We start from the raw sequence: 26,272 nt of genomic DNA on the forward strand, positions 1-26,272 counted from the left end.
AAAGAATGGAAAGCTTATTATTCCTAAGACTTTAGTGAGAACGCTTAGTGTGATTTCTCTCAGGTACCATTGATCCCAACCCTCTCTGTCCAGCTCCATCACATCTTCATGGTGCTGCCTATGAGCATAATCTAATCAATATCTGGAAAGGTGACATGGTAAGTGGAAAAAAAAAAAAAAAACAACTCCTCCCATCAAGAAGTGAAGTGCATTTCTTCACCCACTGAATCTAAGTTTGGCCATTTGCTTTGGCCAATTGGATATTAGCAAATATGAAACAAGCAGAATTTCAAAAGTACCTGTGCATTAGGAATTGCCCTCTTAACTGCTGGGACACTGTGACAAGCCTGGGCTAGCCTCCTTGAAGATGAGAGACCATGTGGAGTGAGACATCCCAGATATCTCAGTTCCCATCAGGACAGCTGAGGCTCCTGATATGTGAATGAGGCCATCCTGGACCATTAATCACCAACTAAATAGTCAGGATCAAAAGAACTACCCAGCTAATCACAAAACTGGGTTGCTTTAAGCTACTAAGTTTGGGGGAATGGTTTCTTACGCAGCAAAACCTAACAGATACAAATGGTAAATGGAAGAAAATTTCAATGAAACTTTTGATGTTCTCCATGTAACTTAGTTATTTTGCATATATCATCTTTTACCTCCCTGTTTTCTAGGAATCCTGAATTGACTTTTCGAATGGGATTATTAGCTATTTGAATAATATCCTCATTTTCTCCCTGGAATTGACCTTTCAGCACTAAACAAGTAATCCTTAAGGGCAGGGGATATATTTTAATATCCTTTGTATTAAATTTCTAGTACCTGGTCCAGGGTCTGGAATAAATCAAGAGAATATTAAATATACATTAATTATGGTACAAATCCATGTGGTTTTCGTGATTTTTCTCTAGCAATAGAGAAAATAGGAGAAGAGAAATTAGACAGCTGGATTGACTGAAAGGTCCTAATAAGAAACTAAAGCAGGATTAAGTAAATTTCACAAAATTGTAATTTCTGCAACAGGAATAATTTAGATTTCAAATTTTCCTGGTTAGCTGAATGCCAGTATGCTTGAAAATATAGAAACAAAACTTAACAAATTATAGAGAATGACCAATTATAAATTAAACCAATAAACTAGTATCACTTCTACCAATAAAACAAATTGAAAATATTTTTATATATAAAATTATAGTTTTTAAATATTACACAATAATTTAAAGAAAAGAAAAAAACCTTACTCTTTTCCTTTTTGAAGATGAATGTCATCTGATCTTTGTGTTGGGCTGGAAAAATAACTGTTGGCATTGGAAGAATGATAGGCAATCCTCACCTTATCCCAAAAAGACAGAGAGAGACAGAGAGAGAGAGAGGGGGAGAAAAGAACTTATTAATAAGCCTTTTCAGCATTTATTTATCATTTATTTTTTCTGTCAGTCTTAGATCTTTTATGAACAGAAAAATATGAAAATATTTCACATTTTTCTTCTAATATCTGTTTTTCATGATGAAGTGGATTTTAAAAAATTATCAAAGCTCACTTCACCCCTTCCACCTTTAACTAACATCAACTCCACTATTCCATGAACACACATAGAACATAGCTTTTCCACAATTAGAATTGCAAATGGGAAATTTAAAGATCCATACAGGGAGAAGGATGTTATTCTCAACTAAAATATTCTTTCATTCTGCCGAGAACTTTGAGGGACTTAATCCAAATGAGATCATTAAAAGGAGGTCTGAGAGATGCCAAAGATTACTAATTGGGTCTGCATACTAGATAGAGAAGACTTTGGGCTTCCCATTAGAAATGACTATACTGTCTTTAAAGGAAACATGCTGAAACACTATGGTAAAATTGGAATTCATGTGTTATAGGCAGGAATTTAAACTTGTTCATCCAGTTTGGGAGAGAACCTTGCCATATATATAATGATTCATAAAATGTTCTTATGATTTGATTCATTAGTTTCACATTTGTGAAACTGTTCTAAAGAAATAACATAAAATACAGAATAATTTAATGAACACAAATGTTCAATTGAGTATGATTTGTGGTCATAAAAAATCAGAAGTAAGTTAAAAACTTATCAGTATGGGGAAAGGTAGTAAACTCATGCAATAGCATACTATTCAGTCATCAAAAATGGTGTTATATAAATTATTTAATAATATGTGAAAATACTAATACACGACAAAAATGATTATAAAATTGGATGTATGATCCTATTTATGTAAGAAACAAAATACAAACAAAAGGAGATAATAGACTTTAATCTCATGACCAAGTAATAGTGAAACAGATCTAGCAGGATAGTGAAATACTTGTACTCTTCTCCAAATTTCCTATGTGTGACTATAATTCTTTCATAATAAAAATAATCTTCAATTTTAAAGGAAACGTATGTTTGTTTTTTTTTTGTTAGAGAAAATTTAGGTACGGTAAAGCATTTTCTTTTAGGCAATGGGTTTTCTAACAACTTTATGGTTCATACCACATGTGTTAAAACAGCCAAGAACCCACGACATAAATTCGTAAATATATTCATTGGTTTTGGTGTAGAATAAATGGGATATGTATAAAGGTTATCATATTGTTTCTATAATATCAAGTAGTATTCTGTGGCTTCCCTACCTTATCTTCGGGAAGTCCCGTCTGGCTGAAATAAATAGCATAACGGTCATCACCTTTGATGTAGAATCTATAAACATCAGAATCTGGAGCCACCAAAAATCCACTGAAGCGTGCAACAAATGTATCTTGTTCCATAGGCCAAAGATAGGAAGCTGAATCTACCCAACTGGCACCCATGTACCCTGGAGTTTTTTCATTGTATTCGAGTATCTCTTCAAGATGTACTGGACGGCTACTATTCCATACCTCAAGCTTTAGGCCTCTCCCACCTGAACATAACAAAATAAAAGAAGGCTTTCATCAGAATTTTCATGCGGTATCTCAATGTCTTTTACTTGGGTAGTGATTATAGGTATTCTATTTCTATTCACATTTTTACAGCATGTGTGTAAACAAAACAATTACACATATCTCTACGTGTATCTGTACCCAGAGGATAGACCGCTGTTAAGACAGTCTGCCATTTATTATTTCACATATCTGTCCCTCAGATTCTACATATGTAAAATGAGAGTAATATTATGATTGGCATGGCTGCTATGGGGATTAGCTATCATATATATATAAAATACCTGGTACTTAGTGAATGCTTTACATAAGATAGTAATAATATAATAATTATTATTTTTGATATGACTGATGTTGCTTTATATAGTCAAGACTCAAAACTTCAAGATTCAGGGGCTTCCCTGGTGGCGCAGTGGTTGAGAATCTGCCTGCCAATGCAGGGGACACGGGTTCGAGCCCTGGTCTGGGAAGATCCCACATGCCGCGGAGCAACTGGGTCCGTGAGCCACAACTACTGAGCCTGAGCGTCTGGAGCCTCTGCTCCGCAACAGGAGAGGCCGCGATGGTGAGAGGCCCGCGCACTGCGATGAAGAGTGGCCCCCGCTTGCCTCAACTAGAGAAAGCCCTCGCACAGAAACAAAGACCCAACACAGCCAAAAATAAATTAAATTAATTAATTAATTAAAAAAAAATTCTTAAAAAAAAAAAAAACTTCAAGATTCAGACCATTTGATTATAAAATCTTCACCTTGATTATTCTCTCTAATAAAAGTTACTCAATTAATGGCTCAATGAACAGCCACTGTTGGCCTTAAGATTTCCGTCAGTATTTGTTTTTCTTCTTTTTAACATTACTTTTGCTCTAGGATTTCTCCTCCTTCTTGGACAGAATCAGAGAGAGAACATTCTCATTAAAGTGAACTTACACTCGCCAGTGTAATTTTTTTCCTAATCATAATGAGCCGTCTCACTTTTTATTTTTCTTCTTTAAAATACAACAACAATCAGTCAGGCTCAGGCCTTGGTTCAGCAGCCTTAGGCTCGTCTGGAGTGCCTGAATCTGGAAAATAATGGCTACTACTCTTCCCCTGAGTCTGGTGAGAGAAAAGCTTGAGCACTTCAACCTTTTATAGCAGCAGCATGCTCTGGTATATACAACTTTCTTTAAAGTAATCAATTATAAATATCAAAATTCTCCTCTTAAACTGGTCATTTTTTAAATATCATTCAAAACAAGGACATTTAAGAGGTTAATAAAATGAATTTATTTGGCTTCAAATACCAATCAATGACACAATTATAAACTGATTTCACTGAGTGCACAGGATGAGATACAGAATCCACGCACACACATACACAGCATCACGGTGGTCTAGTTGCAGATATCAAGGCCATCAGGCGCACTTTCACTGGTCACAGGCGAAAATCTGAAAAGAATTTTGTGTTCCATTTCTCTCATCCCTGTGATCATGCCTAAATCATTCTAGACAAATAAGGATTTAACCTCTGCCATTTATTTTTTAACCAGGAATAAAGCATTTTAAAATTTTCCATGTAGTCTGTACCAAAATTTAGTAATAATCATTTGATCTGAAATAAAGGCACCCTCATACTCTATCAATAGAGTTTTCACAGGATATCTGAGTAATTTAGGCCAGGTTTACCTCCACTGGTGCAGCCTTGATGCAGCTATATTAATAGAAAAATTTCCTAATCCAGAAAGTATAAAGAAAAAAACTAGGAAGAAATTTATTATAATTCTCACTACAAATTCTAAAAAATTCAAATAATATTTTTTGTTACTATGTTACGGGCTGAATGTTTGGGTCCCCTCAAAACTCAGATGTTGAAACCTAATGCCCAACGTGATGGTATTAGGAGGTAGGGCCTAATGAATAGGATAAGTGCCCTTATGAAAGAGCCCCCACAGAGGTCTCTTCTCCCTAGCCCTGAGAAGGCCTCATCCGTGAGAAAGCAGGTCCTCACCACATCCCCAATGTGCCAGTGCTCTGACCTTTGACTCCTATCCTCCAGAACTGTGAGAAATCAATGTTGTTTATAAGCTACCCAGTCTATGCTATTCTGTTATAACAGCCTAAACGGACTAAGACACTAAAGATATCTATCAATAATATTCCTCTTATGCAAATATAGAAATGGTCCTTCTCCCTTTTGTTGACTTACCTGGATATACAGTTCTGAGAATATCAGGTTTAGGGGGTGTCTTGCAACATATGCTATTTTCTGTGACATTCAAAATATCACAGGCTTGACCTACAGAGAAGCAAGGGCAGAACTATTACTACAGAGCTTCAGAATGCAAATCACATCAGCCTATCTTGGAGTGTTTTTTCAATCAAAGCTAAGTTGCAAAAGCAAGAGGCAAAGTTGAAGGGTCTTAATTTCCTTTACATATTCTCTATGAAAGCTTTAGCATTCATCAATTGTCATACTTCCACAAGGCTACATTTTGCTGGCAAAATCTCACAAGTCTGAGTTAGAATATTTCATAATTTCTGAGAAACAAAATACAAAATTTGATAAAATGATGTCACTGTAAGATATTTTATCTGGGTCCAAAGCAAAGCCTTATGTTTTGTTCCTTGGAGAAAGTTTCTGAATAAATCAATGATGTTCAGAATTTACAAAAGTAGATGATCCCGGTCCTCTTAGGTTAATGGTGGTTTTGTCCAACTTTTTCAAATGAAAACAAAAGGAATAATAACTTGTAAGTGGTATTTTCACAGACAGATGGAAACCAAAACAGACAAGATTCTAAATAAGAGTTGTTATACATAAGCACAATTAGACTTCAGTAAGAGTGTACGTTTTAGACCCCCATGTATTCCTCACAATGCCTCATGTAAGGTCAGCCCTCATTAACTATTTACTGAAATGGAAATAACCCATGAACAGTGAAGCAAGGGAAATGGAGGAAAGCATCTTTGCCACATTTTGTTTGGTGGCCTGGAAAATGTGTACTTCAACACAGCCTTTCACTGTTTTGAATGCTTTGTGAATGCAAGATCATTGAACTAGAAAACAGTACATTTTAACAGTATATTAAACTAACTTAACCCATTTTGTTTGGAGCAAAGGAAAGATACAAAAACCAATCATTATTTTCAAGAAATTATTGAGGATTCAAAAGCTCAAATCTGGCTGTAACATTAATGGCAATGAAATATGATAAAAAAAATTTAACATGTTATCTTCGCATATCAGCTGTATCATAATATCAGATCGTAAAACATATTATATATATTAAAAATATTTTATGTCCCTGCTTCTAATATTTAAAATATAGTATCTGATCAGAATAACATATTATATGAAAGTTTAAAATCTTTTGGCCTATGCAGGTGGCCAGTGAGGATTCATGGGGACAGGAAAGACATTATATGAATGTTACACGAGGTTGCGTTATATGAATTTATTTTCTTGAAATCACATTTTGGCTGGCTCATTAGCAGATTCCTTAAAAGTAGAAAGTACCTAAGCAGCGGGCTCTATCAGAAAAATTACGTGCCAGATGCATGGGCAGATATCCTGTCCCCTGTGCGTCAAGGTAGGTAAGGTCATTATAACTGAGTGGGAAGATCCCATTACATTCATCCCCAACTTCCTATTTGAGCTGCCTAGCACCCTACCTCTGAACAGATCTGGACCAGACATATAAAAGTGATGCATAACCAGAGAATCAAGCCTGATGTGCAGCTGTGAACATATAACACATTAACTGATGCTCTAAGGCCAATATCATCTGTAATTACTGATGTCCAGATAAGGCACCGTATATGACAAGGGGATGAGGAGAGTATCCCTAAATACCACTTTAAATTTTCCCATAATTACCTAACCCATTAAGAAATAATAACAGTTCAAAAAGGTAATTTAAGAGTCTATTAAATAGAGGGTACGTGTGTCACTAAGTGTGGTGAGGAATTTGTTGATGGCAGCCATGATGCTGCCAGGCAGTGCCCTTCGGTGCTGACCTCAAAGCCCAAATCCTGGTCATATAAGGCTGCAAGGAGTGGTCCTCACTGGAGAAGTGCAGTGGGAAAAGCATCAAGCCCCCAGAACCAAATGCCCATCTGAAAATACACAGCTTTTAAATTAAGCATTAATTAAGAAAAGACTGTCATTCTTCTTAGAAATTATTAAAGAAAAGGAAGGATTCGTTCTTTCATTAAAAATCATGAAAAATACCTCCAACGAAAACTCTGACTGGGAAATCTGTCTGATCAAAGAACCGTCCACTTATTGTTAGCATGGTGCCGCCTTGAATGCTTCCTTGTGAAGGTGAAATCGTAGTGACCTCTGGGAGGGGGAGGGGAAGGACAAGAAATACAATGTCATGAATACTGCACATAAACACAAATGTTTGATTTTTACCAATTTTCCAAATTACCTAGCCATAGTACATAACACAGTGAAGGTACTGGATTACCAAAGTAATGTATCAGGTGTTTCATTATTTTGTCTCTGATGCAATCCTGCAAAGAGGACTATAAACATGGCTTTCACAGAGACCTACATCTTCTGGGGACCAGGCGTTAGTGGTAACTAGTACTGAAGAGACACTGGTAACAGAAGGATCCAGAGAACAAGGAAAACGTGGGCTGAACATAGATGTTTGGTTCCAAAAAAAACAGGAAGGCATAGAGAACAGCCTCTTCTCTATGCTCTTGAAGAATGAATCTTCCTTATATTTATGGGCCAACATCTTATATTTATATTTTTTTCATATACTAATATATTAACTATGATTGGAATTCTTGTGGCTTTATATATAAAAGTCTTAGGTATATTGGTAAAATAGCCCAGTGCATGACATATGGTAGATTCTTATTAAAATTTATCCTTATTAGTTCAATATATCAAAGTTCTATGTATTTTTACATAGGAGTTTCACATTAAATAAGTTTCTAGAAAAAGCCAGGATAGATCATATTTGATTGATTCCAAGACATACATTTTTTTCACATTTGAACATCTTTGAAATCTGAATCATCCCAGACCTGGAAGGAAGTACAATTCTTCCAGAAGGGTTTGTGTTTGCTTCTGACACTCTCCTAGGGGCACTACAAACCTGAGACCTCTTTAAATTAAAATAAATTATGATCTGCTTGAGGATTCTTTTGGACCACACTGAGAGCATAAGTCTCAGAGAGTGCTGGTTTGTGGTTTAAATTGACAGCAGAGATTTTTTTTTTTCCTCCCTTGATCAACAGCCCAAGTTGAGATGCACAAGATTCCCTGCTGTCTCTTTTAGTGTGATAAGTGTATTTCTCAATCAACCTTACACCAGAAATGTAGTTTTCGGGATCGTAGCTTAATGTCAGGACTTCCTATTTCACTCCTCATCTTAGGTGTGTTTCCTTTCTTAGAATTACGTAACATAATGTAGTACACTTTACAGTCACTGTTGTATTTGATTTGATGAAATAAATCTCTTCTCCCGCCCCCCACCCCACACACAGAAAGGTCACATACCTGCATATGTTTGAAACATTGAAATTTTATTGAGAGAAGAAACAAAATATGCCATTTTTTGTGGTAAACTCCTGTTTAAAAAAAGTAAAAATTCTTGCTTTAAAAATGACCTTTATTTTAGGAAACTGTTTCTTTTTTTTTTTTTTTTTTTACTTTAGTGATAGAAATCATATCATAATTTACAAAGGAGCAGGAAAGAACTTTTCAGGAGGATAAAAATGTTCTATATCCTGATTTAGTTATTGATTACACAAATATACAAATACATGAAGATACATTTGTCAGAACTCACTGAACTGCACACTTAAAATACGTACATTTTATTATATGCAAATTATACTTCAGTAAAGTAAGAATTTATATTAACATAAAAAATAAACAGACGGGAGGATTGCCCTTCATAAAAGCTGGGCTCTACTGATGACCACCCCAGGGCACTCTATGCTCTTATAACCCATTTACTGTCAGAATAACTAACATTATTGAAGACTTATCAGGTATGCTAAGATTTTTAAGCTTTTAAGCTAAGATTTTTTAAGCTTTTAATTTATTATGCTATTAAATTTTTAATTTTATATCCCATGAGGTAGGTAAAACTCAGAGAATTTTTATCTTAGTCAAGATCACAAAGACAGTAAGTAGCAGAAACAGAATTTGAACCCAGGCAGTTTGAGTCCAGAGCCCTGGGTACTACACAGTTCTCCTCTCTTGCCACTAACTTACATGAGAATACAGATGGATGAGAGCAAGTTCACAACAGTCCACCAGAGTTAAGTCACCCTTAATAAACACAGAACCTATTCATATTTTTGACAGATACATACTTGCACTTCCATAGTCTAGAGGGTTAGGAAAGGAAGAAATCTGATCCTAAAATTAAATGCTGTTCTCTTAATTACCTCAATTAAATTCATAATTAGAAAAGTTAAGAAATTCTAATATTAAGACCCTAAACCCATTCATCATAATTATAACACAATGAACTGGAATCTAAAAGGATAATGCAAATCTTGTGGTGGAGACCAAGAGTTAACTCCCTATAAGTCTAACACAGGCATTATAAAGTGCATTTGCAAAGCTAAAGAGTCCCTGAAAATATTTTATGCTAAATTAGTTATTTAAGAAGTTCATACTAGATTTTATATTTTTATGCTATAAGCTTTTCAGTTGATTTCTCAAAGATCTGAAATGATGCCAGTTCCAACAATGTTGTCTGTGGTCAGATCCTGCATCTGAAAAATTAACTCTGTTTTTTAAGTTGGTGGGAAAATTGCCTCCTGAAATAAAATTTGAATGTAATTTATTTGGTATGACACTGAGGTGATTTTCACTAATTCATTGATAATGACTAGGCATTTCTCAATTAAGCGAGCCTCATCTAAACCTTATCAGTTTGGAACAGCTGTTGTTTGAACTTGGGGTAATAGAAGAGAGAAGGTTGGTTATTAAAAGAAATACAGAATGCACACAACATTGTAAATCAACTAAACTTCAAAAAAAAAAAATGAAATACAGAATGGGTGCCACAATAGTGTCTAATTTGTTCATCTGATATTCAGGAATGCTCCTGAAATTTGTAAAATATGGATTTTATAACTTATAAAATGACAACTTTTTTTAAATGCCATGTAATCTTAAAACTAGGCTCTTAAGTAGTAAATGTCATATTTTTAACAGTTATCTTAAATTCATAAGATTGTTTTATATAGAAACACAATTTCTTAAATTCTGAGACACTAATACAAAAGGAAATCCATTGGCTTAAAAAAGAAAAAAATGATTGTAAGTCAAGATCACAGAATTAACAATTTTATGCAATATTTTTGCCTATATATGTGCAAATTTTCTGACTTTTTAAAATTGAAAATTGGGGGCATGTTAATGCCACATATTGACTTACGTATACTTATTAATCACATTCAAGCTTGATCACTCAAACGTTCTATTTTTGGGTAATTATTTCTCTGAGAGACATATGATGGATTTGGCAATTAGTACCTTTCATACAGACTCAGGACTAAGAATTCACTTTTCTCACCTTAGGAAGAATGACATTGAGAGCATAAAAGAACCATATATAGTTCATGAAATAATTTAAAACTGAGTAATTGTTGCTTCTGACATATTTTTCTAGTATTTTCAATAAAATCCTATTGTCTTATCTTATCAAATTATATGTAAGTAGGCCATGTCTTTGCAGCAAATCACAGTTAAGTCATGGGACTGTGTCATTTGCCCCTTGTAAATCATAAAGGTAAATCTTAGCACCGTTTACATATCATCCACCCTGGCTTATCTTGAATTATAATATTCTTCATGGTTTTAGTGCACTATATATTATTCTATAATGAAGTGTCCAGAGGGAATTCTCTGGCGGTACAGTGGTTAGGACTTGGTGCTTTCACTGCCAGGGCCTGGGGTCGATCCCTGGTTGGGGAACTGAGATCCTGCAAGCTGCGTGGCACAGCCCCCAAAAAATAATAATAAAAATTTTTTTTAAAAAGAAAATACAGTCCCTGTGCTTTGGGGACCCACAATTTAAAAAAAAAGTATCCAGCCTAGGTTTATAACTTGGTAATAAACATATTGCCTCTAGGTGTGTAGAACTAGCTCATGTCTAAATACAGTGATAATGGATTTGGTTTCACCAACTCAACTGCATTTCCATACATGCATGGACCAAATCTCACCCTTCTCTTGCAGTCTGTAAACAATGAACAGGAATAACATCTACTCTGATTACAATATTGCCACTCTTTCTAAACTTCTAAGCACTGAGTCTCTCTTCAGAGACAAAAAAAAATCAATAGACCTATTTTATCATTGGTCTACTACTGATACATTAGTACTGGATGGCTAAATCTTGTGCCTTATTTGGATTTCTATCAACCAGCTCATTTTCCCAGGCACATCATGGTCCTGCCCATAAAAGGCCATTAGCATGCTATAGCTAGTGGGACAGCCAACAAATGCCACCCCCCCACATTTGCAAATGCTCCAGGAGTGCGGTGATGCCACCATGTCAGAGAATCCTGAGTCAGGATGTTAAATACTGATGAGATGTGTTTCTGTGACTGAAACCTTCCATCAGTCATGGCAGAGCACTGGAATAAAAGGCTTAGGCCCTGGAGTCAGACTGCATGGGTTCACATTCTAGCTCGGCTTCCTACCGGCTGAATATCCTTGGGCAAATTATTTAATGTTCCTAAGCCTCATTTTCCCAGTGTGCAGTACGGGGTGGATGATAACATTCAATTTATAGGTTCTTTGGGAGTATTAAACTAGATAATATATGTAAAGTGCTTAACACCATGCCTGCTACTAAATGTTCATTATTATTATCTATAATATGACATTTGCAGCATGTGTTGAGACTTGCATATTCTGATATTTCTGTAAGCGTGTGATGGTCTTTCTGACTGAAATTAGGATGTAGGATATCTGGAAATAAGTTCTAGTTTTACTAAAAATCATAAATATAAGTTATTAACATTGATGTTAAAATGAATAATTAAAAGCTATAACTACCATCTTTCACAACTCTATTTGTCCTGATACTTTAAGAGAAAACCATTATCAGGTAATATTAACCATGAGGTTTTATTTATCCTTACATTAGTTCAAATCAAAATTTAATTACTTAGCTATCAAAACAATTTTAATTAAATAAGAAGGACTACAAAACATAAAATAACACTTTATAAAATCACAATCAAAGATTTTTTTTATTTATTGTTTTAGGTAATGCTAGGTTTCCTAACAATTGGAAGGCCATGTCTGAGGCACAAATTATGAGTGAACAGGAGTTACAGATCCCTTAAATGTTAATTTGGGGGAAGAAAGTGATTAATTTTTTAATCTAGGGATCTATATAGCACAAAGTAAATATACACTTTTATTTTATTTACCCAGTTGAATTAATTATGAAAATTATTATTTACAAAATGACCTACCTTCCATAATCACTATCCAAGATGAAGCTGACATTGTGATGACCTGGAATTAATTAAAATACGCAATCAATTAAATTCTCAATCACAGGAGAACAATAACTATGTATTATAAAGCTGATTTAAAACAAAGAAAAGAAATATAAAATTAACACTGTAATTATGCAACCGTCTACTAATCCTCAAAGAAATGAAAACTGAAATATCTTAAAGTACCTAGTACTTTAAGATATACAAAATAATATGTCTCAAGGTTATAACCAGGAAAACCTGACAAAATATAATAATGAATGAAGAAGAAGAAAAGAATATATATGTAACCATACTGCCCTCAATTTTCTTTCATTCATTTAACAGCTATTTAATTGGGTCAGACACTCAGCTACGGGTTAAGAGATGCAGGGTGAGCACACAGTTTGCTCTTCTCAAAGAGCACACTGCCGGGCTTCCCCGGTGGCGCAGTGGTTGAGAATCTGCCTGCCAATGCAGGGGACACGGGTTCGAGCCCTGGTCTGGGAAGATACCACATGCCACGGAGCAACTAGGCCCGTGAGCCACAACTACTGAGCCTGCGCGTCTGGAGCCTGTGCTCCGCATCAAGAGAGGCCACGATAGTGAGAGGCCCGCGCACCGCGATGAAGAGTGGCCCCCGCTCGCCACAACTAGAGAAAGCGCTCGCACAGAAACGAAGACCCAACACAGTCAAAAATAAATAAATAAATAAATTAAAAAAAAAAAAAAAAAGAGCACACTGCCAAGTGGAGAAAGCAATGACACAGAGAACTAAAAACTGTGATAAAGCTATCAAGGAAAAGGAGAACGAACTTTGAGAATGTAAGGCTGGGGATAAGGCTTTTTTGAAGACATGACATTTTATCTGAAACTCTCAGGATGGGAAGTTTGCAAGGGTCCTGAGACAGAAGGAATAAAGCTGATTCAATAACTAAAAGGTTTATGAGTCTGAAGTACATAGAGCAAGGAGAAAAAAGCAGAGTAAAAGTAAAGCTACAGGTAAATTAGTAATGGAATCATCTGGATGACAGAAGAAAAGAAAAAAGAAACTTGAAGAAGCTTACTTCAATGTCAGCCTTAGAAAAAGGTAATTCATACATGCTTACATGACACTGAAAAGAAGCCAAGGTAAAGAGGAAATGCTAATTTTAAAAAAAAGGGATGAGGCCACAGGAGAGGTCTAAGAGAATACAAAACAAGGAAATAGTCAGGCATTTCTGAGAACAATGAAGAATGACAACTGACACTTACCAATGTAAGTTCCAGTCGTCTTACAAATCATAGAACCCATGTCTCCATTTGAGTGATCTAGTTTTAGACCATACCTAATAAAATATATATGTTAATTTCAAAGTTTATATTGACACTAAAGTTTTAAAATATTGTGTTTCCCTTAAAAACATCTTATGAATTTCAGAATATGTATCAGGATAAAAACTGTTGCTACAACAAAAATTTTTGTAAAATGAAAATACTTCCCAGTCTTGGTTGAAGTTATTTGAATAAAACTTCATTTGAAAATTAAATATTTTGTAATTAATTTGGTTATCCCCATTGATATTCCTTTTAAAGAATTTAAAACATTACCAAGTGAAACAATTATTTGATAAAGGTATTTCTCAAAACATCTTTCTCAAAATAATCTAAAAGCAGTTCATATCATACTATACTGGAGATAGTAGATATCAGGTTACAACTAACTATATAAATGATTGATAATTTACTATAAAAATATTGCAATCTATACTATTATAAAGCATTCAGCTATGCAATATTGCTAGAAATTACTATTTAAATCTAGTATGTTTACATCTATTATTTATTTTTCTAAAGAAAATTATTTGAATTACTTACAAATTATCAGATTGTGGTATGAGAAGTTCACAGGGCATTCCTCCAATATAAACTCTGTATAAATATTTTATTGGAAATGATCAAGTTGTGTTTAATACATCATTTCAAAATGCTCTCCTCCCACCAAGTTTACTGCTACCTTATATTTTTTTTCCCAATCACTTATTATTATCCATCATTCATTCACTCAACAAACATCTATTGACCACTTATTATGTTACAGTTTTTGCTCTAGGTACTGGAACACATCAGTGAACAGAACAAAGATCCCTGCCCTTATAGGACTGACATTCTAACTTGGGGAGAATGACAATAAACATGATAATAATAACATATTTGGTGTGTTAGAAAGTGATAAATACTATGGGAATAGAAAATGTAGATAATGGGGACTCTTCCACCTGAAGTTCAATTAATTCAAATACAAAATATAATTTTCTAGTTAAGTTTCATACTATAAGAATTAAACAAGGCCCACAGCAGAGGTCCCACAAAGTAATTGGATGACGAGAACAGCATCAGTGTCAATGAAATGGCAACAAGAAGCTGAGAAGGATTAGAAGCTGAGAGGAAAATCTGCCTTCACATTTCCCCAGCTGACTAGGTCGACCCATTGCTTTAAGGCTGATAGAACCCAAGGAGATCAGAGGCTTGCAGGTAACTGACTGCTATCACATTCTTTGCACCATCAGAACAAACCCCCAGCTTCTGGGACAGCAAATCCCATACTCAAAATAAGGCCAGACACAAACCTCAACTATAAAAAATAGAGACTTCTATTTGCAGAGAACTTTGAACTTTTTAATATACACACAAATTCTTTCATTTGATCATTACTTTAGGTTGTAAAGAAGTAAACTGAATTACTGTAACCATTTTAGAGATTTATGAATTCATATTCTCTTTCTAACTTCTTGCCTCACTGCAACTAAATAATAAATTTAGCAGCAAACATTTACAGGCGCTTACCATATTTAGTCCTTGCAACTACCTTATGGGTTAGTAACTATTACCCTTCCATTTTACAGATGAAGAGACTGAGGCAGGGAGGTTAAGTAGTTTGCCCAAGCCTGCAGCCAGTAAGGGACAGAGCAGGAATTCAAACCCAGACAGTCCTGCTCCAATGTGTGCTCTTAACTGCACCCCGTAATTCCCAAAGTGGTCTGGGTTTGCCTTTCTATGGTAATACTAACTTATTTGGCCTTAAATACATATATTTAACTTTTTTTCTCATCTGATCTTTTAGACCAAAAGTGCCTTAGTAGGCACTAGGTCCTTCAGTTATTTGCATGTCCTCTATCATTTGTACCTGGTCTGAATTTGGAGATTTGGCCAAATTGACAAGACTTGTGAGAAGCAAAAGCAGCTTGAGCACTTGTGTCTCCTGACGTCCTGCCCAGGACTCGGCCCATTGTTTCCTGGTAACAGGATTCAGGCACAATGAAATGCCTTGAGGGCCCCAGTGTCACAGTGAATGTGGTAGAAATGAGATAAATGCAGCTCTAAAACCTTTGCCCCTCCTATTAACAGGTGTGTGAATTTTTTTCTATTTATATATAGTATATCAGGGTTACCAGAGTATAGGGGCTGGGTAGCCTGCCTATACTCTTCTGACTGTGATTCTGTGATTTCATGAAATAATTTTTATCCATTCCTTTGTATTAAACAGAAGTAAATTTCAACTACAGTGGAGAAAGAAAAGGAATCACTTTGAAAGTTAAACTTTCTATTTTCTGCCATCATTAGGGAAAGGATGACTTAGAGAACCCAAATTAAGAATTGGAATATAAGACATTCATAACACTAGGGGGTGGGGGGAAGGGAGGGACTGGGAGTTTGGGGTTAGTAGATGCAAACTATTACATATAGAATGGATGAACAACAAGGTCCTACTGTGTAACAGGGAACTATATTCAATGTCCTGGGATAAACCATAATGAAAAGAATATAAAAAAAGAATGTATATATATATGTATAACTGAGTCACTTTGCTGTATAGCAGAAATTAACACATTGTAAATCAACTATACTTCAATTTTAAAAAAAGACATTCATAACACTCAACTATATGGAAATAGACAAAATCTTTATTTATACTAAACTGTCCATATAAAATGTTAAATATTTGTTTCTCTATTTTAGTAGTTCTTTTATTATAAGATCAACATGAATATTTGTAGAATATTATAGATTCATACAAATGTGATTTAACTGAGAGTTCTACCCCACAGAATGCCAGATAAATTATCTTTATTTCATTTAGTAAAACCTTTCAAATTGCATGTTTTACAAAATTATATATGCATATGTACATGTATGTGTGCTGTCTGAGTTATTATTTATCCATTTATTCATTTTACATATGTATTCAATAAGCATGAAGCATCTTGAAAGCTATGATACTGATTCTGTAGGAAATGAACAGGACTTCCAGTCTTTCAAGGCAGGACTGAGATAACCCCACCTATGCTAGAGGAAGATAACTCTAGTGACAGTGCTAGTTTCCTACCCAAAAGGTGGAAACTAATATTTTTCGATGTTAGGTAACCAGCCAATGTTACCAGATGGTCCACAGTTAGTATATGGAGGAACCAGGATTCAAATCCTAGCCTGTTAATAAATTATTGACAGTTTCTAGTTTCAGCACTGTCCCATACATGACATGTAGTAGAAGAAGTGCCAAATTGCCTGTTAGGAGACTTGTGTTCTCCTCCTGACCTTGACTAAGTGATGGACTTCCAGGCTTCAGAGGTTTTTGTTTAATATGTACAAAATGAGGCAGTTAGATTAAGTAACAAAATTCTCCAGTGATGAAGTTCTGTGACTTCAGCTTAATTACTATTGGACTTGCTTCCATGTACCTTCTATAAATAAAATCCATCATAGAAAAATAAGCAATTATGTCATACTAAAAGAGAAAGGTATACTGGCCATTGTTTCTATGTCAATGAATCATGGCAACAGTCTATTTTTCTTCCTCTAATTAGATGGCTGAAAACCACTAGTTAATCCCATCACATTGTAGTGGTTTTTAATATCATTGGACCCATTATTCATGGGATATCATATCTCATTTATGAATTATAAGAATGTTTCCACATCAGAAACTTACCTTAAAATCCTAACATTTTTCCCATTGGAGCTTAGTGCTATATTACTTCCATAGACATCAGTGAAGATTCTGCCTTGGATTGTTATCAGTGTACCTAAAAACAAAACAAAGAAAAAGCTGTGTAAGATTATCTATCCATATACCCATACACAATATTAAAACTTTAGAGGTTTTCCCAATAAAACAAGCATCCAGACGCTGACATCTCGTGTTCACTACTATTGTTTAGCATTGTTCTGAAAGTTCTAATACAATAAACCATGAACAAATAATTACAGTATTAAAGAGATATCTATAAGTATTTATAGCTTAAAGAGGTGTTTCGTGGAAGATAGGATGAATTATTCAATAAATATTGCTTGGGTCATGGGTGATTTATTTGAAAAAATGTAAATAAGATCCCTACCTTATGCCAAAAATGACATAAATTCTAGGTGAAATAAAAATTAAATATAAACAATAAAACCATACAAACTCTTGAAAAATAAGTGAAAATTTATATAATATTTGTATAATCGGGATGGTGGGATCTTCTACAGCATAAAAATAAAGGGAGAAATAACAAATCTATAGATTTGATAATAAAAATTAAGTGCCTGAATGACAGAAACATCACTAATAAATTTTAAAAGCAAATAATAAATTCAAAAAATATTTCCCATCTATACGATGTATATATGGTTAATATTCTTAAAATGCAAAGAATTCTTGCAACTTAATATGAAAAGAATGACTAGCCTTAAAAAGAGAAATGAACCAGTAATTTATAAAAAGAAGAAATACAAATGGTTAATAAATACGAAATTAATTACATAAATCAAAGAACTGGAAAAATACAAAAAAAACCCCAACTATATTCTTCACATAAATTCTTTTTAAAAAAAAAAGAAAAGGAGAAAAGGCCTCCTGTCTTCCAGCACCCAGTGTCCACTGGGCTTGGAGCAGGTGGAGCCAGGGCCAGCGCCCTAGAAGAAGGTATAGGAGTAGAATTTTTCACATAAATTCTTGAAAAAAATGAGTACCTAGAATTGTCAAGGTTATAGAAAAAGGCATTTTCATATATTCCTGTTGGAATTATACACTGGTATAACTATAGCTATTATAAGAAACACTGGAAGCAAACTAATGTTCAATAGAGGGAAAGTTTAATACATTATAATAGATTCAGATGCAGCTATTAAAAAGCATTAAAAAAATTTTTAGTTGTTTTATAATCAGAAAATGCTATTTATAAATTTTTAGGTATCATAATAATTTTATGTACTAAAAATTGATTAACTATTATAAACCAAAAAAGACATTTCAGCTGTCATATAACAGACCTGGAGTTCCAGATAAAGGTGTGATGCTCCTTATTGTTGGGGTTCTGAAACTTTTTGCCTGTAAAATAATATTGTTGATAAGCAGTCATCTCTATTTTGTTCCTAGTTTTATTAAATATCTCTGCTTCTTACATTATTTATATTTGAACAATATCTATAATATGACTGTCAAAATATTCCTTTTATATATGAGAAATAAAGTTCAGAATATTACTCTGATTATTCAAAATCTTTTCCTTACCCCCTAAAAATCCTCTTTCATTTCAAAGTGTTTCTACTTGGAATTTTAAAATTCAATCATCCTTTTGTTATCAGTGTAAGTCAAACCACAGTAATAAGGCTCTCTGGTAAAGAGTTTTAAGAATTTGGTGGAATAAAATTAAAGAAAGCCTACTTTGGGTTAAGATTATAAAGAAAAAATAACAAAGCATTTTTCAAAAACATAGAAGCAAAACTTGGAAAGAGTTCATCAGAGTAAGCTTTAGTAACTAAGCTAACGATAATTTTCTAGAGTTATTATACAAAAAACACTTAGGACACCACCTGACACATTGGCTATTATTATTCAAGTAAACATATGCCAACTTCTTTTTAAAAGACAAAATGAGAAATAATTACCACAAAAGGGAAATTTGAAAAACAAAATTAATTCTGAACAGGCAAAAAGCAAAGCTGATAGACAAAGTTTCCTCAATAACTGGGATACAAGCAGATCAACATCTACGCCTAAAAACAAATAATGTAGGAGAAAAACAAGCTAGAAATAGATCAAGAACAGTCCATCTGCATAAACACAAGGGTACCTCAGAAAAACAGAAGAGGACAGAAACATGGGCTTTATTTTTAAGGAATAACTGAAGTTTTTTGGAGGAGGAAGGTTGCTGGTGGAGAAAAAGATGGCCTCTACATGAATACAACAATTTTATAAGCAAAATAACCTAGCACAAAGTAGACTCTCACTAAATGTCAGCTGCCCGCCCCCCATTCTCATTCAGGAATAACCTAAAAGAAAGATGCCCAGATACTTAAAGTAAAAGGACAGATTTCTTTCAAACTTCCAAGAAGAGATAAATTTTGAAATTTGAGGCTAAGAATGACTTCAGACTCATTCTTTCACACTTCAGAAGTGGTTAATGGAGAATCTATGTAAAAGTAATAAGTAATATAATACTTAGTCAAATGGACTTTGGGCAAAATATCATTTTTAGAGGTAGTAAGAGAAAAGGTAGAGGAACTACCAAGTTGTGTGTAAATCAATCTCTCTAAGCCACAGTGTACTCATATAAATTACATCTGTGGCAAAAAATAATTGAAGAGTGCATATTAAACAACATATTAGTTACTATGATTATTTGAGGAGCTAGATTAGAAACAGATTTTCAATTTAATACACCATCTACAAAGAAAAGAATCAATGAAGATGGCAGAGCAAGTTATTTTATAGAAAATAGAAAATGAGGGAGAAGGTTCTGAAAATTAATAATAATTAGTCTGAATAATAACAGCAGTCAAGGATAATGATAAAAAGTATTAAAGATAAAATCAGAAAATAGTATGAGAATTAGATGCTACAAGTATGCAATTTTGTAAAGGGTTTTAAACAACCCAATAAAAGTGTGCAAAAGTTATTGGTCCTGATAAGAACAAAAAGTAAGGGTAAGCACTTAGAGACGTTTAAAACAACTGGACATTGCTGTGACATTTTTATTGTATTTTACATAATATTGAGTCACAACAGACTGGAAATTTTAAAAAAGATGATCCTTCACCATGGGTTGTTTAAGACACAGGACCAAGAAACAATGGAGATATGATTTCAAAATTCCAAAGTGGAGTTCTATACCCAACTAAACTGTCAACTAAATGTGAGAGTAGCATGGAAGTTTTAGTATTGGAAGGATTTTATTTTAACCTATTAGTAGGAGTTTATTTTCTAAGTACACTTTGCTCCACTAACATGAGGGAGTAGTAAATCAAGAAAAAGGAAGACATAAGATTTAGGGAGCAAGTAGTGACATGAGGGAGAGAGGCAGGAAGCCCCCAGAAAGCTGGTGAAGGGAGACCCCATGATGATTGACTGCTGTGCAGCACATCTAGAGAACAGGCTGTCCAGACTGGAGCAGGAGCACAGAGGGATTCAGGAGTGATGTCTTTTAGGCAAAGATGATTTGATAAATTACCTAATGACTTAAATACATTGAAAAAATGTCATACTTCTCGTGCAGAGCTTTATACACAGAAAACTAGGCAAATACCTACACACACATAAAAACCCAGTTATTAACTCCAAGCAAAACAAAATACTGTATGAGAGAGAAATGTAGTCACAGTATAATACTTGTTTCAGCTATGAATATTACTTATACAGACATAATCATGTTATGAATATTGATCTAACCAAAACAGGGGCAAATCTAATTGGGAGAAGGAGTGGGAGGATATCTGTGTGTGTTGGAGGTGGGAAGGGGTAGCAGTTTCATCTCAAACATGGCTATAATTTTCCTCTCCCTGTATCCTCACCTGCAATGTCTCTGCAGCTCTTCCCATCAAGAGATGGAGGCTTGAATACGGACTGGCCTTGGAACTTGTTTCAGCCATTAGAATGTGGTTCAAGTAGCGTGACATTTCTGAGCCTAGGGCTAAAGGTTCCCTGCATACTTCTGCTCTCCTGAGGAGGGATCCCTGCCTCCATCATATGAATAACTCTGGGCTACTTTTGGAGGGTACAGACACTATATAGAACAAAGCCTAATCAGCTCAGTTGTTCCAACTGAGGCCTCCCAAATGTGAAAGCACCTAGCCAAGAGCAGCAAAGCCTCCTACCTAATGCGCAGCTGACCACAGACACACGAGCAAGCCCAATAGAGATCAGTCTAGCTCTGCCCAGAACAGAAGAACCACACAGCTGACCCATGGCTACATAAGCAATATAAATTATTGCTGCTTGAAGCTAAGCTTGCAAGCTCTGTTACACAGTACAAGTTAATAGATGTAAGAATATAGGTGCTAAATTCTCATCTTCCATTGTAAGAATTATCAATAAATAGATAATATTGATAGTTAAACTTTAACTATTCAGAAATAGCAATAAATATATTTCTAATTAAGAAGCCTATTATTTAGAAATATCACAATAAATCATATAAAACATTATTTGTACATACGTTAGAAAAAATATGTTTCTTCTTTAGAAATATCACAATAGATATATAAAGTTATTGAAAGTAGGGGACTCTGGAGACTAAGAATGAGGAGCACGTCAAGGAAGTGCTGTTTGCTTTTAATTAACCTTGTAGAACCAGTTCAGTTTTTCATTATGTACAAGTATAACTTTGTGAAATAAAAATTTTAATTTTCTATCTCACATTTTCAGACCACACACCACTAAACTTAGAAGTTATTAAAAGAGAAAAATCATTTAAGAAGATTCAATTGTACGGCATTAAATTTTTTTCTTAAGTTTGTCTTAATCAGAGAAAGAGCACAGAGCACCAGTCAGCGGACACAACCTGTGCTCCTACTAAGTGTTAAATGTTATGCTTGTTCCAGGGACATAAAGTTGAATAAAACCCTCTGACCCAGAACATTGTAAAAAATAATCATTGTACAGTGGACTAGGTGCTAAAGTAGTGATAAATGGAATATATAGATTAAAACACTGTATAGTAATTACTATGTGCTGGGTTCTTTCTGATCTCCATATTTATATCATTTAATCCTCCATTTTACATGATGCTATGAGATAATCTCCATTTTACAGAAAATGAAGAAACGTGAAGCACAGTTTCACTATGACCAAGTCAGAGTAAATGATGAAGCCTGTATATGAACCCTGCACTAAGCCACTATACAACTGAGGAAATCACTTAGCTCTGCTTGGGGGAATTTTAAGAGTCCTAAGCAAAGATCAGGACACACTAAGCAGAAATGAGTAAGATGTATGAGTTCTTGGTCAGGGAGAATGTTAGAAGACATTGCTGGAAACAGAACTGTTTCCAGACTCTGATACAGTAAAGGAAACCTACAGATGATGGGTAAAGGAGGGATACTGAGCAGGGGAAAGGAATAATAACGTGCATGGTTTTGAATGCTGCATGTGAACAGTGTAATGAAGAAGGACAGAGAGACCAACAGGCTGCAGCGATAATGGGTGAGAAATGACAAGGCCAGAATCAAAACCAAGGCCATGTCAGGAAAGAAGATAAGGGGACGATGAACTTTAGAGCTAATTTGCAGGGTAGGATCATCATGGTTTGGGGCTGAAGATGAAGGAAAGGGAGAAACCAAGGATGTAACAGGTTTCTAGCTTGAGATGTGTCAGAAATACCAGACAAAAAGTAGGGTTAAGGAGGAATACGAGAAGTCCAGTTTGAGATTTGTTGAATTTAGGTTGCTTTGGAGCCATTTTGGCATTTTATTCTAGGAAACAAAAGATGGCTCCACATTTAAGGAGAGAGGAGGGAGCCAGAGCTATTTGGGATTCATATTTGGCAATATATTTGGGAATCGTAGACGCTTCTTGAGGACAGAAGTCATAACTAATTTCCTCAGCATTTCATCTTATATTGGAACATTACAGCACTCAGTAATTGACAACTTAAAACATAAATACAATTTTTTTAAATATATGGGATGGTCCTTAGAATAAAATGTATTATAGTGAACGCCTATATTTAGGGTAACTAAATTTTGAATGGTTCTGTGCTACATGCAGTCACATCTTATCTCATTCCATTAGAAAGTACAAAGAAAGGGAAAAGAGTTATGTCTCTATTTAAAATGAAGGTGAGTCTGATGAAAACAGAAAAAGGAAAATCAAACTAAGGGCAGAAATGGAGAAAGAGAAAAAACAGTATGAACAAGAAAATAGTTTGGAAGTATACAAGTTTAATTCATTAATAAAATTAATTTAAAAAGGTAAACACGAAATGATAAAAGAGCTTCCATTACTATAGAAGATAATTAACAGTTGGTGAAATTAAACTTAGCTACATGCTAGTAAATTATTTAATGTGGAAATAGATAACAATTTGTAAAATTAAAAAATAAAAACCCAGTTCTGCAAGAAAGAAAGCGTACGATCAATTATACGTAAGTTAGAGAGGAGATGCCACGTACATTGAAGCTGCAGGCCCAGCTGTTGATGTGACCTTTGCAGATATTATTTTCTGCAATAGGAACCCCATCCACACTGACTCTAATAGTGTAGGAATCTTCTGGCATTGCTCTGGAAAGCAAATGAAGAACACATAAGGAATGCAAAACTCTGTTATTTAATGTATAGCATTAATGCACATGTCATTTTTGAAAAAAAGTGTCTGAAATTCTAATTGTTGTACAATTAAATTCAATTTTATATTATGGAAGAAGATGATCTCCATCCTGAACTCTGTACTGCAAATTCTAACATTATAGACCTCAGGCAAATGCTTATTCTGACTAATGCATTGGTGCTTATTGAAAAGGAAAACAAATGTAATAATAATCATTTAAAATAGTAATAAATCATCTTGGTACAATTATTTTATGCTTTACTTTTTAAAAAGTTTTAATAATGTTTCTCCCTAAGTAAGCTGAAAAACAGCCTAATGTGGATAGAATCCTCTGAAATATGGGCTACCTGTCTCAGTATTGAAAGTTGCCATTTAAAATGATTAATTTTTTCTCCTAAGTTGCTAATAACAAACATCAATTTGAGCTCATAGTAAAGAACTTGAAATGTCAGTCTACAAAATGATCATCTTTAATCTTAATGACTATGTCAAGATTCTGAACAAAATTAATCAAACTGGACAGGAAGGCATAATTTTGATATTTTGAAGAGCATCATCACAATTTAATAGTGGCTATTTATCTTCTAAAAAAGATCAATCATGATAATAACTCTAATAACCTGGGAAAGGATATAGAATATATTTTGATCATGCCAATATGTGGAAAGAGTATTATAACTGAATATAATAAAGGTATAAAATAGTCTAAACATCATGAAATCAAAAATAATAGCTGAAAAAAAAATAGCAGATAATCAGAAAAACATTATTGTAATAGCCAGAGTGATAAAACTATTATAATACTAATATGCATAACTGTGGTTCTGATATGATGAAAATTATTTTATTAAAGATACTTTAAAACATACCTAGTATAGCATGTAATTTGAGTTGAATGACTTGAATCTTTTTCTACATCACAAGAAATTGATCGGAAAGAAGAAACTAATTGCACACTGTTTCCCAACTCAGCATTATCAACTCCATAGTTAAACTGGTTTGCTTGAGCAAAACCTGGAAGAATGAAAGCACTCAATTATTATTAATGGAACTCTGTTTTCAAAGATCCAACACTTATTTCGTATTGAATCATTGAATAAATAAGAAATAGTACTGATGTAAGCAGTTAATCTATTTCATATTTACCCCTATGATTGTAATCCTCTTTGGAAACATGAAAATTAGCCTTTAATTAATTTATTCATAAAAGCAATGCTTGAGAACCTATTATTTGTCAGGTTGTTAATTGCATTGTAATCAAATGGCTTATATCCCAGTAATAGGGTGGGGAGGGGTGGAGAAACAGACAATATACAAATATATACCACCAGATGCTATGCCTAGTGGAGATAACTACTATGAAAACAGCAGGCTAAAGGGCATAGAAAGAGGAGACAAAGGGAACACGATTTTATAAGACTTGGGGTCCTTACCTTGAGTACCTATAAAGCAAAATCTGGGGTAAGGACTTGCAAGTAGATAGTTTATGTGGGTGGTGATCCCTTAGGGACAAGAGAGAAGAAAACCTGAAGAAGAAAACCTGAAGAAGAAAACCTGGACACCACTGAAAACAGCTGGGGTTCAATCTTGCCAGAAAAGACTTTTAAGGAAAATATAGACTGCCTCTCAGAAGCAAAGAATCAATGGGAAGAAGCATTTATTCATCAAATCCTGTCCTATTAGCTGACAGTTCCCCATGGGGGAAATGACTTTTCCTGCACTTTCAGGCTGCACATAGGTATATGCCATCTGGGTTCCAACATCCCAAGTCACTGCATCAAAGAAGCCCTGGGACAAAGACATGCTGTGGGACCTGGAGGCTAGAGCTGGAAGCACAGATTGAGTCAAAGTACATGGGGAACTTTTTGCCACTTCTGCGGCTAGAATAAGAGGCGGGAACCAGGATGTGAGGCTGAGTAAGAAAGGCACCTGATACAGTTGATTCCTTGTACCATACAGGTATGCTCAGGCCCTACTTTTAAGTACAATCCATTGTCAGGTCTACAAGGCAGTGGCCACCTAAGAGCTCTGCTAAAGATTTAATACAAGAGGGTTAGTGGGACATGCAACAGGCCGCAGTAATACAACTGGTCCTGAGGCTATAATTAATATGCACGTCCCCTCTCTATCACGCATTGTAATTTCCCTAACCATCAGCCAGCACTTCAGCTAATGGAGTGACGCTAACCTTTGTCCTGAGGATCTGAGCCCAAAGTTGCCTTGCCCATGTTTGGCTGTGGTTGCCACCTATGCCTATTCACAGTTATCACTGCACATGGAAGTCAAGAGACGCCCCAGGAATACCGTGAATTCCAGACATACTG

At 34.7% G+C, this 26,272-nt stretch overlaps 1 protein-coding gene across 1 annotated transcript in view; it reads right to left on the reverse strand.

Annotated features, from left to right (window-relative positions):
- The window catches only part of PKHD1L1 (PKHD1 like 1), a 150,854-nt gene that overhangs the window by 114,513 nt on the left and 10,069 nt on the right, over positions 1 to 26,272 (reverse strand). The window contains exons 3-14 of the mRNA XM_036830501.1: positions 24,818 to 24,962; positions 23,794 to 23,902; positions 18,676 to 18,733; positions 17,354 to 17,447; positions 14,242 to 14,295; positions 13,639 to 13,712; positions 12,379 to 12,421; positions 8,426 to 8,496; positions 7,139 to 7,249; positions 5,114 to 5,203; positions 2,642 to 2,910; positions 1,245 to 1,336 (exon numbers count right to left, since the gene is read on the reverse strand). Of these exons, the coding sequence (XP_036686396.1) occupies positions 1,245 to 1,336; positions 2,642 to 2,910; positions 5,114 to 5,203; positions 7,139 to 7,249; positions 8,426 to 8,496; positions 12,379 to 12,421; positions 13,639 to 13,712; positions 14,242 to 14,295; positions 17,354 to 17,447; positions 18,676 to 18,733; positions 23,794 to 23,902; positions 24,818 to 24,962 (1,210 nt within the window). The remainder of the gene's footprint in view (positions 1 to 1,244; positions 1,337 to 2,641; positions 2,911 to 5,113; positions 5,204 to 7,138; positions 7,250 to 8,425; positions 8,497 to 12,378; positions 12,422 to 13,638; positions 13,713 to 14,241; positions 14,296 to 17,353; positions 17,448 to 18,675; positions 18,734 to 23,793; positions 23,903 to 24,817; positions 24,963 to 26,272) is intronic.

This window comes from Balaenoptera musculus, chromosome 17 (assembly GCF_009873245.2).
Source record: "Balaenoptera musculus isolate JJ_BM4_2016_0621 chromosome 17, mBalMus1.pri.v3, whole genome shotgun sequence".
Taxonomy (NCBI): domain Eukaryota; kingdom Metazoa; phylum Chordata; class Mammalia; order Artiodactyla; family Balaenopteridae; genus Balaenoptera; species Balaenoptera musculus.